General features: G+C 37.7%; 2 protein-coding genes across 4 annotated transcripts; one reads left to right on the top strand and one right to left on the bottom strand.

Moving 5' to 3' along the window:
• Nucleotides 1-399: 399 nt before the first annotated feature.
• On the bottom strand, nt 400-981 carry LOC136248374 (sericin-1-like). The gene is made up of 2 exons (XM_066040158.1): nt 792-981; nt 400-638 (listed from the first exon to the last, which is right to left on the bottom strand). Exons 1-2 carry the CDS (start codon nt 979-981, stop codon nt 400-402), a joined length of 429 nt encoding a protein of 142 aa, XP_065896230.1.
• A 631-nt stretch (nt 982-1612) lies between these two features.
• On the top strand, nt 1613-16805 carry LOC136249870 (ATP-binding cassette sub-family C member 4-like). Of its 3 annotated transcripts, none has more exons than XM_066041998.1 (30): nt 1619-1646; nt 1735-1823; nt 1944-2054; nt 7742-7859; nt 7908-8195; nt 8543-8632; nt 8843-9006; nt 9061-9186; nt 9241-9490; nt 9830-10027; nt 10092-10139; nt 10188-10232; nt 10294-10485; nt 10529-10623; nt 10675-10761; nt 10810-10906; nt 10962-11279; nt 11388-11525; nt 11579-11616; nt 11669-11919; nt 13556-13635; nt 13695-13845; nt 13896-14126; nt 14185-14285; nt 14334-14534; nt 14589-14744; nt 14801-14890; nt 16140-16312; nt 16366-16471; nt 16532-16805. In XM_066041998.1, exons 2-30 carry the CDS (start codon nt 1753-1755, stop codon nt 16694-16696), a joined length of 4179 nt encoding a protein of 1392 aa, XP_065898070.1. In that variant the 5' UTR covers nt 1619-1646; nt 1735-1752; the 3' UTR covers nt 16697-16805. The 3 variants fall into 3 exon arrangements, with proteins under 3 accessions (XP_065898067.1, XP_065898070.1, XP_065898069.1); XM_066041997.1 differs by having other exon boundaries at nt 1631-1646; nt 1701-1823; XM_066041995.1 differs by having other exon boundaries at nt 1613-1823.
• Nucleotides 16806-17183: the final 378 nt, after the last annotated feature.

The following is a 17183-nucleotide window of genomic DNA, read 5'->3' as shown; positions in this document are numbered from 1 at the left end:
CACAGCCCCATGTTGTTAGCTGCTTGTTAAGTATTGGACATACAATTTGCAGAAGCATTCTCAGTACAATGAAACAGGTCACTGTATAATGAGGTCACCTGTCTAAACTGGCCATTGTACAAAAATCCCCAAATGTGTCATTTGTGCACAAAGTGACCAGTCTAACGCAGCCACCTACTTAATAAGGTCAGGCCCTAAGGTGACTGGAAATAGATAGTAACTACATAGCTATGTGCTGTCGAAAATATTGTTTTCCCTTTGTCTCTATCACATCCATTGAGTCCGAATAGAGATTTCTGTGTGTTTAACATGCTGGTTTGTTTGACTCTTGTTTCTCTTGCTTTTTCAGTGATCTCTATTCCCATATTTTAATTTTTGAAAATTATTTTATGCTATAAATTATTCTATTAGAACCATTGGAACCACTGAAACCATTAGAACTACTAGTACCACAGGAGCACTGGAACCATTAGAACCGTTGGAACCATTAGAACCACTGGAACCATTAGAACTATTAGAACCACTGGAACTACTAGAACCATTAGAACCACCAGGACCATTAGAACCACTGGAACCATTAGTACCATTAGAACTACTGGAACCATAGGAACTACTGGAACCATTAGAACCACTGGAACCTGGAACCATTAGGACCATTAGAACCACTAGAACCATTATATTACCACTGGAACCATTAGAACCACTAGAACCATTAGAACCACTAGAGCCATTAGAACCACTGGAACCATTAGAACCACCGGGACCATTAGAACCACTGGAACCACTAGAACCATTAGAACCACCAGAACCATTAGAACCACTGGAACCATTAGAACCACCAGGACCATTAGAACCACTGGAACTACTACAACCAATATAACCACCGGAACCATTAGAAGCATTAGAACCATTGGAACCATTAGAACCACTGGAACCACAGGAACTACTGGAACCATTAGAACCACTGGAACCTGGAACCATGCATTATAGGACCATTAGAACCACTAGAACCACTGGAACCATTAGAACCACTGGACCATTAGAACCACCGGGACCATTAGAACTATTAGAACCACTGGAACCACTAGGACCATTAGAACCACCAGGACCATTAGAACCACTAGAACCACAGGAACCATTAGAACCACTGGAACCATTGGAACCACTAGAACCATTAAAACCACTAGAACCACTGGAACCGTTGGAACCACCAGGACCATTAGAACCACTGGAACCACTAGAACCACCGGAACCATTAGAACCACTGGAACCATTAGAACCACCGGGACCATTAGAACCACCGGAACCACTAGAACCATTGGAACCATTAGAACCACTGGAACAATTAGAACCACTGGAACCATTAGAACCACTGGAACCATTAGAACCACTGGAACCATTAGAACCACTGGAACCATTAGAACCACTGGAACCATTAGAACCACTTGAGCCATTAGAACCACTAGAACCATTAGAACCACTGGAACCATTAGAACCACTGGAACTACTGGAACCGTTGGAGCCATTAGGAAGAACACTAAATGTGAATTAAATGTATTTGAAATAATTTCCCCATATTTCGTGACTTTTATATCAAGAAGTAGCCGCAAGCGGTCACTCGGATTCAGTTGCTACTCAGTATATAGGTACGTATACGGTTGAGACGAACACTTAGTCTTTGCCACGATTTACGTACGTAGCTAATAGCTAACTGGTTGAATTTCCCTGGCCTAGTTAGAGAAGCAACACAATATGATCTACGAGCTACCAGCAAGTAAGAATCCCATCAACCAAGCAAATCTCATCTCCAAACTTTTTTTCAGGTTAGCTTGATCATAATGATCAAAAGTTTAGTTATACTGTTATACTGATTTACCACTCCTATGATTACCATGCCAGTGCAGAGTGCTAAGCACTGAAATCTATCAATTTTCTTTCAACAGCTGGTTAAGCCCATTGATCTGGACTGGATATAAGCGAGAATTGAAGCAAGAAGATTTGTATACCACTCCTGAGGGAACCAAGTCACAGGAATTATTGAAGGATTTCAACAAGTAAGTCTGGGCAGTGTCTTAATTGGTAGCTAATTGATATATTAATGTGTTACTAACTGAAAAATGCACTTGTACTACCCTCCTGGGACTTGTTTCAAAAATCAAATTCTCCATCTGTGGGAAAATGACAATTAGTCAAATGCAGGAGGTGCATAATGGCCTGTATAAGGCTGGATCTAGAATTTTCCAAGGGAAGAGGAGTGGGTTGCTAAGCTATAGGGGTATTGATAGTGGGGCTAAGAAAAGTGGTGACTGGTAGCTAGTTAGTAGCTCAACATGCTAGTAGTATAGTAGCTAGTTAGCACACTCAACATGCGGAGCATATATAGGGGGTTTGGGGGCATGCCCCCACAAGAATATTTTGCAAATTCATTCTTCTGAGATTGGATTTTTGATTAAACAAGCATATACATTGTAAGCTTAACTAAGTGAAATCAGTGTTTTCTAGCTGGCAATAGTATAAAACTAGCTGTCATATAAATGGCATAGCATAAAAGGCAGTATGATTTGAAGTTCACCAAATTTGCACACTCATATCATGCCAAACTTCCGTCATTTATGGTGATTCTATTAAGTTATAAAAAATGACACCACAACCAGCAGTAATCTATGTTGCAGCTACTATAACAGTGGTCACATTTTGTTTGTTCTAAAGCCAGGAAAATGTGGAGCTTAATCAAGTAAGGGCACAGACCCCAGATGCTGTAGCCCTGTTAACTTTATAGTCACTTAAATTACACTAGTGTTTAGTTGCAAAAGGAAGCCTTTCAACCCAAGTAGCTATCAAGTTAGTATAGCTACAACTGAAATTATATATTCAACTAAAAGAAATAGTTATTCTCAGAAAAGCCTTTCAAGAGTAATTGATTTCATGTGAATCGTGGTACATTAAGAGGAAGAAGTCAGATTCAGTATACACACTGGTCTTTATTCCTTACAGTCTTAATGATGGTCTTTCCACCTATTCATTGCCCATGTGGGCTTAAGACGCACTTGCACCTGTACTGTAGTTTTCTAGCTAGCACATAGTAAAATTTTGGAGGGGGTGCTTTGCCCCTAAATCTGCTCTTGAGCAAACACTTAAAATTTTGTACCATAAAGTGTCCCACTGGTGGGGGTCAACTTTTTAGGTCAAATTGGATTATATCCCCACTAATCCCCCTGTGTATGCCCAGGAGGGAAGTATAGTGGGGCTTAATATTGACAGGCACATAACATGCCAGTTACTGTGGATTCTCTGTCCGTTTGAACATTGCGTATTGTGTACCATGTAATAAATGCACTAATACAGTACGCAATGTTACTTTTTGGGCTTCTAAGTACAGTGGAACCTCAGACTCTTGGTTAACTGAACTGCGGAAATCACTGCTCTATTAGAGTAGTGACTGTTCTATTACAATAGTTGAAATACTAATATTTAATTTTTTTTTCTTTGTGCTATTTTAGGGTTAGGTATACATGGTTTCAGAATACAGACTTTTCAGGACTTATGGACCACCACTGGTCCCAAGGGGTTCAAATAACTGAGATTCCACTGTAATATAATACACAAAAATGTTCTAGCATTATTACAGCTGATAACTATAATCATAGCTAGGTGTGAGTCATTTATATAGGCATGGCTGAATCATAGAACTGAGCTAAAAGTAAAAGATGAAAGTCTGAGGGAGACTTTTACTGTAGCTGGCTAGTTGGCTGATGTAATACAAGTACTAGCTCAATTATGGATTGAAGACATGAAAAAGTAGAGAAACCAGGGAGGTTGCCTACACCTGCAGATATACTAGTGGACATTTAATCTCTACTTCAGTTATGGATTAAATGTCAACTAGTATATCTGCAGGTGTAGACAGCCTCCCTTGTTTTGCTGTTTCTTTGTGTTTATGATTCCTAATCAAACTTTTAAAATTCCTAATTTTTCCTTACTTTTATGTAACAGGTGGACCAGCACATACCGCAGCAAAAGAAAGAATGGCACTAGATTTAAAGTTTTTGTCTGAACACACCCCGACCAGGCTATCAATTGCTGAAACAGTGAAATGGCCATTATGCCATGCTTTCAGCTATGTTTATCCCATTACACAGAATTATACATGAAGAACATCACAAGAAACACACTTCTGCAATCAATCCAGTCATTATAGTAAATGCAGACAATTTCTGTTACAACTGTATAGGGAAGCTATCACGCTCTACCGCTAATCGACACCTTACACTGTGAAATGGGACACAAAGAAGGACAAAGATAATTGCATGATATGTACAGTGTACATACTGCAGTATGCCAAAAGGCATTTGTTGGGCTGACGCAAGGTCTAACAACGAAAAATTCACACACAAAACCCTATATTAGAGTTATGCTTGTCCAAAAGGATCAGACAGGCAGGCAGTTAGTCAGTCAGTAGGAAATTGTGAAAAATAAATTTTATTGGGAGCATTTTTGACTGCTCTGAAGACACTTTTGGTTTGATTCTACCTAACCATGAAATACTGCCAATTTTCCATGAAGGTATTGTGAGGCCGGTTTCTGGTCAATATTTTAAATGCAAACCTCCTGGTCCCTAATATACAGTACTACCATACTGTATGATATTATCATTTGGAGTATTATACGTATGTAAGTAATTGTAACTTACTGCAGAAATAAAGAGTAATATGTAGTGTATTACATTAACTTAGATATATCACATCTGTGCATTGCAGCTGCTTGGTTTTCATAGCTACGTATAATACAGACACCGTAAACAACATCTTAAGAATCTGTCACATGCTTATACAGTGCTAGCTTTCCAGTTTTCATTGGAACAAAACTGTGTCCTTTAGTTTCCATACATGTAGTTGGGTGGCATCTGAACTGTACTTAATAGACATGATGGACTGTATTATTTGCAAGTACAAAGGAACAATGTGACCCAGTCTGGGAAAAGGGATCTTATCATCTTTTTAAAAGTATAGAGAAATGCTGGTTTTAAGTATTTAGTGTGTTGTAGCTCACAAATGGTTGAAACTATGTGTACCAAATTTTCACACATTTTACACCAATTCCTTACCTTCCACAGCATCCACTGTGCAAGTAGCCAACAGCTAAGTTTCCCACCATTTTAGATAGTTTTTAAACCATGGTTGACTGTATCAGGCGAGCTCCAAAAGGGGAGGGAGGCAGGGAGGGCAAGAGGCTGTTTAAAAATTGAATAAGGAAGACGTAGGAATGAATTATGCCAAGTTATGGGCCATTCAGGTCTCAAAACTGGTTAAAATGAAAGGAAATTTACAGTACAGGTCTTTATTCAACACCACGGAGCTGTACAGCCACATACAACATCCCCAGGCTGACCAGAGCTCCATTAAGGCACCATACATACGGATCGCCACAGGGTTTGGGAAAACCAGCCAGCAAAAGTCTAGCTGATTTTGATAGCGAAATTAGATAGTTTATTCATGTAGCTTTGTGTTCTAGGTGAAAAATTGAATCTGCTGACATGGGCAATAAGACCAGTTTCCCCAGACTGGGTCACAAAAATAGGAATATTAATTTCCGTAGAAAAAAAAAGTAGTGAAGTGAAACAAGGGGGTTTGCCATACACCTGCAGATATACCCCTATACTTCAGTCTATAGCCATGGGAAGTAATCTCCACTAGTAAATTCCTTGTACTTGTTAACTTTTTGTAATATAATTATGACTGGAGAACCCATGAATACAGCATAAAAAAAAAGAATGGTGGTTGTTATGGTGCCAGACATAATCATAATTAGTTTTTTGCATCTGAACACACAACCTAGCCATTAATTATTGAAAGTGAAGTGGCCATTGCGTTTTGTTTTCAGGTATTTTCAGCTTGTTACACAGCTTTATAAATGAAGAACAGTATGAGAAAACCTCTGCAATTAATCTGGTCACTACAGAAATATGGATGTTTCCAGTTTTAAACATAGTAGTCAGTCATGAATTGACACCTTGGGCTGCCAGCAAAAAGAAATAGGACCACAAAGGTATATAAGTCCACAATGCATACATTGTACATAGTGTAGTATGCCAAAAGGCATCTTTTGGGTGAAAGTGATGCTTAACAGTGAACTGAAAAAATCAAGTCCATACCTTATAGAGGGAAACTTTAACTTTAGCAAATTGGCGATTCAAATTGCTACAAATTTGCCAAAGTTTAACGTGCCAATTACTCATAGTGCTCAGATTAGCATCTTTATAGCTATAAGCATTGAGCTTAATTTCACCAAAGTTTATTTTGCCATATGTAATTTAGCTTGCTATTTGCCAAAGTTTAGCCCCGCCAAAGTTTCCCTCTATACAGTAGTTCAGTTTAGCCATTACACTGGTCTGAAGGCATCAGTCAGTCAGCCAGTAAGTCAGTCAATCAATCAGCAGAAAATTCCTCTGAATAAAAATTTTGTAGCTATTGGAAGCATTTTGGGTAGCACTGATGGCACTTTTGGGTTTGATCCAATACTGCCAGGGTGCCATGAAAGTATTGTGAGGTTGGTTTCTTGCCAATACTTTTCATGAGGAAATGCAAACCTCCGTAATACCAAATATACATTGTGATAAGATGAAACTTCAAAGCTACAGTTATTCAAAGCTACAGTTATTCAAAGCTACAGTTACCGTATAGCGGGTTATTTTCGAAACAGAAATTTTCGTACAAGAAGCAAAATCTGAATTTCGAAAGATTTTAATTTCGAAGAGTGCACATTTCGAAGTCCGGATGGATTTCAAATAAACGGAAATTCGTGTCACAAATAATGAAAATGCGTGAATGTTTGCCAAAAACTGGCTTACTGAATAATCCCCATTCCTGTGCACTGGAAAGAAGACTGGGGGAGTCTCGGGTGGAGTGAACTCACTGGCACGATCACGCTCCATCATAGCTAGCTCATATCACCATAGATTCTAGAGCAGACGGCATCAATTCCCATTCTGGATCACCTGTTTTTTGGTTATTGGTACAGTTACCCATTATCATCAGCAATACTGAGCTAAAACTCGAGGAATACACGAACGAATCGCCGAAAGTTGGACGGTTGCTTTCACTTGTGGGAATTTATTTTTGAAAAACAACCGGACGTGGGAATTTATTTTCGAAGAGAAGGGCCTCTTCGAAATATCCGAAAATAAAAACCTTTCGAAAATTACCAGCTATACGGTATGAAGTTTAGCAACTATACTGGTAAATCAGTGCAACACCTAAACAGTTAGCATGTTATAGACTCTATACACTACAATAAAATGTGTATTTGTGCATATGTGGTATGCTCTAAATGTGTTGTACATAGCATGCACTCCTGTGGTGTATGAGATGTATAGGAGATAATACGTAGTTCACATTTGCTAACTAATGGGCAAATGTGAACTATCATCTCCTACACATCACATACACCACAGGAGTGCATGCTATGTACAACACATTTAGAGCATACCACATATGCACAAATACACATTATTTATTGTAGTGATATATATATCCTATTTATCATGTGTCAGGAAGCATAATGGCTGAGGTACAAGTATGATCTTATCCTTGTCTTTAAATATTCTTTAATAGAAACAATCAGGCCATGGTGCATGAACATTATAAATTGCTCACAAAAATGTACTAATCATATAGTTACTCTTTCATACAATACGTACCTACAATGTATCTTATGATAACTTAATGAATTATATATCATAAAGGTACTGGAGTTCTGAATTGAGACGTAAAGATAAGGGACTAAAGCCTCGACTTTGGTATGCCCTACTGCGGTTTTTCAAAGGAAGGTTATTTATCAATGGTCTTATTTACTTTATTGAGGCAAGCTACTATGCAGATGATGTAAATGTTTAAATTCTACGTACACAGCTTTTGATTTTTATTGCACAAGCTATACTAGTGGGAAACTTAGCACAGTATTTTTGTGAGAAAAATGTTTTAGAAGAGGAGTTGTCTATATTAAAGAGAGATAACCAGTCTGATGTTGATGAGAAAGAAGAAGAGATCCAGGTGGCTACCAGAAATGCTTACTTATATGCTGGAGGAATGTCACTATTTGGGTTTGCATTAGCAATAACTCATGCCTGGACATACTATGGATCTAATGTACTGGGAATGAAACATAGGATCTTACTGACTACAGCTATTTATGACAAAGTAGGTACAAAAAGTGTGATTTAATGTTGCGTATATCCTCAATAGTCAGTTGTCATCTGACCCTTTTTATCTGTGGATGAAAAATTTCCAATGGTACCAGCCACACACAAATAAAAATAGTTCAAAAATACCTTGCATTTCAAGGTGCTGAGTTCATTGGTACACATCAGAATCATCTTCCTAGCAACAAGAGTACATAATAATAGGTGCTCTCCTGCTAGCAAATATACAAATCATTTATATCATGTGGTAAAACACACAGTAGTCACAGACTAGATGACTGGGAGATTGGGTGATGAGTCAAAGTAGCAGATAACACTTTTATGGAAATTTTTATTTGTCTGTAGATTCTACACCTTTCTCACTCTACTATTGGACAGTTATCAACCGGGCATATAGTTAATCTTGCCTCCACTGATGTGCAGCGGTTTGATTTAGTAAGTACTGCAATATGATTGTAGTTTAACTGTTAATGTACCCCAGGCATGAATTGTGTATATATGTAAATTTGAGTGTGTGTAGTGTGCGTGTGTGCGTGCGTGCGTGCGTGCGTGCGTGCGTGCGTGCGTGCGTGCGTGCGTGCGTGCGTGTGTGTGCATGTATAGTGTAGTGTGTGTATGCTAGCACCAATGTTTGTTTCATTACAGGGTTTTGACCATATTAATATGTGGTGGGTGTTTCCATTATCAGTACCACTCGTGGTATATTTGTTATGGAGGGAAATAGGCCCCAGTTGTTTGGTTGGCCTTGCCATCATCTTTCTACAACCACCACTACAATATATACTAGGACGTTTGCACGCTAAACTATGGTGAGTTGGATTAAATCATTAACCTATATACAGTTCTTTATGTTATTGAAATAGGCTGAAGTCAGCTAAAGTGACAGACAAGAGAGTGAGAGTGATGAATGAAATCATCATTGGCATGAGACTGATCAAGATGTATGCCTGGGAATGGGCGTTCCATGAATATGTGAAGAAGATGAGAAAGTTAGTAATGTGTTGTGCAATTTTATCTATTGACCTGTTATAATTATGTTATAGGAAGGAGAGTGGAATCATCACTCAAGCTAGTCTGATCAGATCCTTCATTCAGGCTATATTCTATACATTGCTGGGTGTGCTCAGTTTTGTCACCTTCTCCACTTATGTTGGAATAGGGAATACTCTCACTCCCAAGAAAGTGTTTACTGTTTTAAGTATTTACACAGTCGTGAGACTCTATTATTCTTATTTTATTGGATTCTGTGCACTTTCAGTATCAGAAATGTGGGTGTCTATTAAACGCATTGAGGTAAGCATTAAGTAAATGGATGTATTGTGTATGCAGAGTGCATGAATGAGTTGATATTATAGCATACACATGAAGAATAAATATTTGTATACTAAAGCATTAGTGTGTATTGAATCACTCATCTACTTTGTAAGAATATGTGGCTGCTCTATTAGAGTAGGACTTCTTCAAACCCAGATATGTATATCATCAGGTGATACCACTTATGTATTAAGAGCATAAACTAAAGCATTTGGTGTTAACTAGCAGTCTTTCCCTGGCATCACATACTATAATAACACAGTTCACATGACCAAAATGGTACAGTACTTCACACAATCACTTTTGTTTCAAATGCAGAAACTGCTATTACTACCAGATCTAAATGATACGGTAACTAGTACTGATATTAATCCAGTCAAGACAATCAATGAGTCACATGTGATAACCAATGTTGTGGCTGTGGTCAGTGAAGATGACAGTGATAGCAGAGGGAAAGAATCTTTAGAAATAATTCCCAGGATCACAGTCAGTAATCTAACAACATCTTGGACGCATGTTAGTATTTAACACTAAAGTTAAACTGGCATGTATGCGTTTGGTTTTGGTTATATACATGTAGGATAAAGAAAGACTTGCTTTGAAAGACATCAACTTCTCCGTAGATAAGGTGAGGTATTTAGTTTGCAGACACAGTGAAATTAGGAAATGATAATAGTCAAACAGGTTACTAGCAGTGGTTGGTCCAGTGGGATCAGGAAAGGTGCGTTGTCTACTAGTTGACAACTATAGCTGATCTCCATCATACTTTACTACTACTATAGTCATCAATACTGCAGTGTTTACTAGGAGAATTAGAAGCATTGGATGGGTCAGTAGACATTGAGGGTAGTGTATCTTATGCAAGTCAAGACCCATGGATATTTGCTGGAACAATAAAAGAAAATATTTTGTTTGGACAAGATTATGATAAAGCTTGGTATAACAGAGTAGTGGAGTGTTGTTGTCTTGATAAGGTATCAAAATTGTATAATTTGTTGCTGTAAAAAGAAATTCTAGGATATCAAAGCAATGCAATTTGGTGATGAGACATTGATAGGAGAGCGAGGAGTGAACCTTAGTGGTGGTCAGAAGGCTAGAGTGAACCTGGCTAGGTGTGTGTACACTTACACTACGTATGTGATAGCATAAAGTGTTGTGTGCAGAGCTGTGTACAGGGACAGTGACATCGTGTTGTTGGATGATCCTCTAAGTGCGGTAGATGCTGCAGTGAGCAGGCACTTGTTTGATAAGTATAGCATGTTTATAACACGCAGTAAATTTTAGTGGTGTTTTGTAAGGTGTATATGTGGAGTTCTAGCTGATAAGCTGGTGATCTTAGTGACCCATCAATTACAATATGTTCAACATGCAGGTTGTATTATAGTACTTAAAGAGGTTTGCTCTAGCAAGACAAAAGTATTACATGTTTTATGTGGTTAAGTATATATAGGGCCACATCCAAGGATATGGAAATTATGAGGAATTAACGTCAAGTGGTGTTGATCCTACCGAACTATTTGATGATGTAGAGGATAATGTACTTCCAGATGTTACAGCAGAGAATAAATCAGAAGAAACAGCTCACAATTGTTACACTAGTACAGAAAACTTATTAATGGAAAGAAAAGCAAAACGTAGTAGACATTTAAATTCTGAAAGTCATGCGGCAGATGAAATATCACTACATTCTATCCCACCATTGGTTACTCCAACATCTATTCACAATCAGTTCAACTTCGAAAATTTGACAGTGACCGATCAGAACCAGGTGATGACAAACGGTTTTGTGTACTACCTCTTTTCATTAATGTGATCCCATGCCCTTTCTGTGTTGTAGCTAGTTGATAACGTTATTGTTGCTTTATTGTTTCACCAGAGCAATGATAATGAAGTAACAGAAGAGGAAAGAGCTCATGATACTATTTCTAACAAGACTTACTTTTTGTTTGCTAAAGAAGGTCTTGGAAGTCACATAATAACGATGGCTCTAGTTGTCTTATTGTTAGCAGTAGAGGTTAGTTACATGCTCTTATCCACCAACTAGATAATTAAAGTTTACGTATATAGGCATCTGTTATTGGTGGAGATTGGTGGCTTGCAAACTGGTAAGATTAGATTATAGTGAAGAGAAAGTATTGTATTAATGCACCTATGTAGGGCCAGTGAAGCAGAATCTTGTATGCCAGAAGAGGCAAATATTTCATTTGAAAGTTCTTCTGATTTTGGTCTCACCACTCACCAAATAATTGGAATATATGGTGGAATAGTTGGAACATCTGGTGTACTGATAACATCCAGAACAATACTCTGTTACCTACTCTGCTTTGCTGCAGCTCGTAGTTTGCATAATAAAATGTTTAAGTCATTGCTACGTGCACCAGTACTGTTTTTTGATACTAATCCAGTTGGTAAGTTTATACAGTCACAAATCTAACCATAGGATAACAGCATGATATTATTCATGCACTTAATTGTTACTGCATATTACTGATTGTACGGTGTTATCAAATAATATTGTATGGCTGTTAGCTATAGTGGGTCTGGTAGGGTGGGATGGATATGAAATTTTCTGTGAAGTTGTTATATTATATTGTCCAACTACTTGTCTGTCTTGTGAGACTGTATATTGGTTTCTGGTCTTATTAGATGCCCTCTCACTTCTCCCATCATCCACCCCCATGAGAATGCCAGACAACACCATTAAACAGTGAAATAAATGCAAGACCTTCATTTGCCTTGCTGTGTGCCACAATTCCTTAATATATATCATGTCCCCAGTTAGACTACATACCATAGCCAATCCCCCAGGAGGTTTGGAAAGGTGAGGTAGGGGTAGCTGGGGGTCTGGGGACAAAGCCATAAGCATTTTATACATTTTAATACCAAAATTTTGATATCATAGTACTTTTTGCATGTAAACATTTAAATTGTAGCCTACAGTAAACACGTTAGTCATGTGGATCAATGATTTCTATGAGTAGTTCATGACCTGACGTAAGTTGTGTTGCCACTGCTCAGTATAACTTGTACATTCAGGCTTATATCTTAGTCTCTAAAGAATTGGGGCACATTATCTGTGTTGTGGGAAATGACTGTTCTATTAGAGTATTTGACTTCCCATCTCAATATTTATATTTCTTTGGTTTGAGGATAGAGGGAAGAGCACATACCCTCTGCGTTCTCCTCCCCCTTTGGATTCACCACTGAGTTACTTATAAATATTTAGTATGTAAAATAATGTGAATGACTCTGATATGCATTGTAGGGTTATAAGGGGTGTGCTTGCTCCCCGTGCACCCCCTAGGTCCACCAACGAGGATGATTATTTTTCTTGGTCCAGTTTACTATAGGTAGATCTACCAAAGTACTGCTTTGTAGGGGTCTGGTGTCCCTAGAAAACAGTGCTATATGGATTATAGGTTCTTAAATGAATTTCATATTCAACATGAACTTCTGCTGAAACTACAGACTATATAGTATGTACAAGTTTAGCTGGGTCCTGAAAAAACAGCTAAAATGGATTTTTTCCTCAAGAGTGTTAACATTTCAGCCAACCAGATGATTAGTGGTAACACATCAAAAGTGTCAACAACAGACATGTACAGTTAAGCTCGGGAAAAGGCTGTAATGGACACTGCATTGTTTATGGCTTCCCCATAAGAAATGTATGGTGAAAATTTTGATTGGCCATAATTATTGTGTCAGACATTTGAACAAAATATTTTGAAATATTTTTTAGCAGGTCAAGTAGTGCTACAAATGAGTCAAATTTCAAGATTGTGTGTACTTGCATCCATGAGTTATTAAATGTTTTTGAGGATCCAGCTCAACGCGTACGTACTATAGCCTATTAGGTATTCAGAATGAGTAGTTACACTAACTACACAGCTATATATATAACTAGGTGTAGAAACTCTCTAATAACAAAGTTCCTGTATTGCAGTAAATATACAGGCAATTGGTGATCTGATATTCCTGTGTTCTTTGTAACTATATACACATATATGGCTATAATATGTACACACATTCTCTGACACATTACAGGTCGTGTTCTCAACCGATTTTCAAAAGATATTGGATTAATAGATGCTCTCTTACCATACCAACTGTTAGATTTTATCACTGTTAGTTGTGCCACAGTTGATATTCATATGAATCATCATGTGTAATATTATTACTTTAGTTTGGGTTACGTGTAATTAGTGTACTTGTGACTGCCTGTGTAGCCAACTACTGGTTGTCTTTTCCAGCTGTTATTATTTTGGTATTATTACTTCTAATTCGACACTATTTCTTACGTGCTTCACGAAATGTACAAAGGCTTGAGGCACTGGGTAAGCTCACTGTGTTCACATTTCTGTTTTGAACTGGTTATTTTTCTTAGCTCGTAGTCCAATATACTCTCACATTTCATCTACTATTCAAGGTCTATCTACCATAAGGGCCTACAAAAAGCAGACTAAGTTCCTTAATGTCCACCATATCTATCAGAATGATCACACTAAGGCATGGTTCATCAGGATAGCCAGTAATCGCTGGTTTGCATTAAGACTTGACACACTTGGAGCAGTATTCCTTATGTTTGTGGTGTTCTCCACTGTTCCCTTAGCAGATGGTAATAATATTGTAATATAGGCAATGAATTGTGTTCTAATCCAGCTCTCTGTGTTTAGTTCTTGATCCAGCATTGGTAGGATTATCATTAGCTTATGTTGCTTCTCTAAATTCTGTGCTGCAATATGCTGTTCGTATCAGTACTCAAGTGGAGAACCTGGTAAGAGTATATGTTAATATTAATTTGTATGATATTGACACTTGTTAGATGGTATCAGTGGAGAGGGTTATGGCTTATGGTCAGCTAGAAAGTGAAGCAGAATTGGAAACCATTCTGCATGATCAAGTTCCTTCTCATGAATGGCCTAACAAAGGAGAGATTAACCTTCGTAACACAAGATTTAAATATGCTGATGATCATCCCTATGTGTTGAAGTCAATATCTGTTAGAATTATGCCATGTGAAAAGGTTGATATATAGCAATTTATTAATGGCTTGACATAGTGTACATTTAAACTTTAGGTTGGTATTGTGGGTAGGACTGGAGCTGGCAAGTCTTCATTGTTGGCAGCATTGTTCAGATTAGCAGAACCTGAGGGAGTGTTTGAAATTGATGGGATTCAAATAACTAATATTGGATTGCATGATTTGCGTAAAAATATATCAATAATTCCACAGGTGATGATGTGTCATATATGGTATAGTGAGATTAGACTAGTGTGTGTGCGATTCAGGACCCAGTACTGTTCAGTGGAACTGTGAGGTATAATTTGGATCCATTCAGTGAACTTGAGGATCACCAAATATGGAGTGCTTTAGAAGAAGTGAGTTCTAAATCTGCTAGTAACACAGTACACATTTGATTAAAACTTGCTTGAAAGGCTGTCTCAAAGTGGCACCTCTTCATGTTTTAAATACTGCATGGCCAACGTAGACAATTATTCTTGATTTTCACTGTCTTGCAGGATCTTACCAAAAATTATTTCCAGTGAGATTATAACCAGGGCCCATACATGTGCACTAATGTACTACAAAAAACAGAAAAAAAAGAAAGACATTTCAGCAAAAATAACCAGCTTCAGAGGTGGATCCAGGGTTCAGAAAGAAGCAGGGTAGTAGGTTTATATGAGCAAGGGGTATAGGGCCACACAGAGCATTTTATAATACTGAACTTGAGACTGTTGTACAGAGATTTTGTGTACAAATACCTAGTAAATTATGTTTTCTGAGAGGCCTCCATTAGAAGTCTCTAAATCATTACAAACTCAGTGTATGTAGGAGTGTTATATTATGATATCCAATTGCAAAAAAAGCAGGTGATACTCAATATAAGAGCTAGCATTTGCAGCACAATGCCATGGACACTTAGCCTCCTAGATAATATTTGCAAATGGGAAAAAATTCAGTGGAGGATTCTCTATAATTTCATGCGGTGACTGTTTGATTTTGTATGAAATATTCCTTTGGTTTAAGGATGGGAACAGGTGGGGAGTGTAGCACATTTTCCTTGTGCTCAACCCCCTCCATCTTTGAGTGAGTTCACCACTGAGGTGACTTGGTTGAACAGTATTAAATTTAATGACTGTTAATGGCTCTAATGCATATTATGGATGGGGGGGAGGGGGGAGAGGACTTGCTCCCTGTGTGGGGGTAGGGGACTTGTTCTCTGTGCACCCCTCTCTGCCCTGAGCTTCATAGATTTATACACGATGAAGACCTCATGCTCAGGTTAAATCTCAACATGAACATGCATATACAGTGTAATAATTAAAACTCTGACAAGACATTTATACCAGTGTTTAGCTCATGGTTGAAAACAGTAATTTAAAAACTGCTGTTGATTTGTAGCTAAAATTGTTCATGAAATTTGAGTACATGGAACATTATCATCCGTTATGCACAGTTACATACATAGTGCAATAAGATTAGCTAGTGTTTGGAGTACACTTCAAATAGGATTTTGATATACAAATGTGAATAACTGTTTCCTTGACATGTTTTTATATTACTGGTACAGTAATTGATATTTACAACTTAACTGCATAAATACCTTGCATTAATTTATGTGTTCAGGTGCAGTTGAAGAATGTGATAACAAGTTTGAACAATGGGTTAGAAGCACCAGTGTCTGAAGGTGGTTCTAACTTCAGTGTGGGTCAGCGACAGTTAATGTGTCTAGCAAGAGCATTATTGAGGAGGAACAAGATCCTCGTGATCGATGAAGCAACTGCTAATGTTGACCTATTGTAAGTTTTATTGATCAATTTAAGAGCTGTATGATAGTGACATGTGTTTTCAGAACGGATGGTATAATTCAGGAGATGATCCGCAAGAAGTTCAACCATTGTACTATCCTTACTATTGCTCATCGACTGGAAACAATAATGGACAGTGATAGAATATTGGTGGGTTATATATATATATCTGTTGGAGTAGTAGTGAATGATTGGTTGATGTTGCTATAGGTTTTGTCTGCTGGTGAAGTGGCAGAATTTGATACACCATTCAATCTACTAGAGAAAGAAGACTCACAATTTCATAGTATGGTAAAGAAAACAGGTCCAGTAGAGTCTGAAAGACTCAAGAAAATTGCTGCAGAGAAGGAGAGACTGAAACAAGAGGCTAATTAATATCACAGAGTTAATGCACTTTATTTTAATAATTTGTAAATAGTTTCTTTCTAATGCACAATATTCTATGTAATTTTGCATCAATCACACATCATAACAATTAAAATAATTTGTGCTGATTAGCCAAAGTGGTCAGCACATTTAGTGTGGGATATTTAGGGCAAATGTCCGGCTTCCTCCTCAGTATTACTGTGCAGCTAAATATGACATGACTAGAGCTGCAAGCCAGATTTAGAGTCATACTGTTCCAGTTGTGGCTGTCAAGTACGTACATTATTCTAATGCAGAACATTTGATTGTTTGCAATTGCATTACCATGTATCTTCTTGAATTGGGTCACAATCTTCCACTGAGATATCTTTAAGGCTATAGTATACACAAACTATCAGTAGCAAGTAACTAGTAAGATAATGATTAATAAGGAGATCAAAGTAACATTTAGTATTTTTATAAACAACTGAAATATACTTCTTTTTTTTGTCTCAGC

The sequence above is a fragment of the Dysidea avara genome, chromosome 3, assembly GCF_963678975.1.
Source record: "Dysidea avara chromosome 3, odDysAvar1.4, whole genome shotgun sequence".
Taxonomy (NCBI): Eukaryota; Metazoa; Porifera; class Demospongiae; order Dictyoceratida; family Dysideidae; genus Dysidea; species Dysidea avara.
The sequence above is the reverse complement of the archived record's forward strand: the minus strand, read 5'-3'. Positions and strand labels throughout refer to the sequence as shown.

Coding starts and splice junctions, on each gene's coding strand:
- LOC136248374 (XM_066040158.1), bottom strand. CDS start 981: ATGGTTCCAGGTTCCAGTGGTTCTAATGGTTCCAGTAGTTCCTGTGGT. Junction 639..791: donor TGGTTCTGGTGGTTCTAATG/GTTCTAGTGGTT, acceptor TAATGGTTCCAG/GTTCCAGTGGTTCTAATGGT.
- LOC136249870 (XM_066041995.1), top strand. CDS start 1,753: ATGATCTACGAGCTACCAGCAAGTAAGAATCCCATCAACCAAGCAAAT. Junction 10,028..10,091: donor TAACAACATCTTGGACGCAT/GTTAGTATTTAA, acceptor ATATACATGTAG/GATAAAGAAAGACTTGCTTT. Junction 13,636..13,694: donor AACTGTTAGATTTTATCACT/GTTAGTTGTGCC, acceptor TTATTACTTTAG/TTTGGGTTACGTGTAATTAG.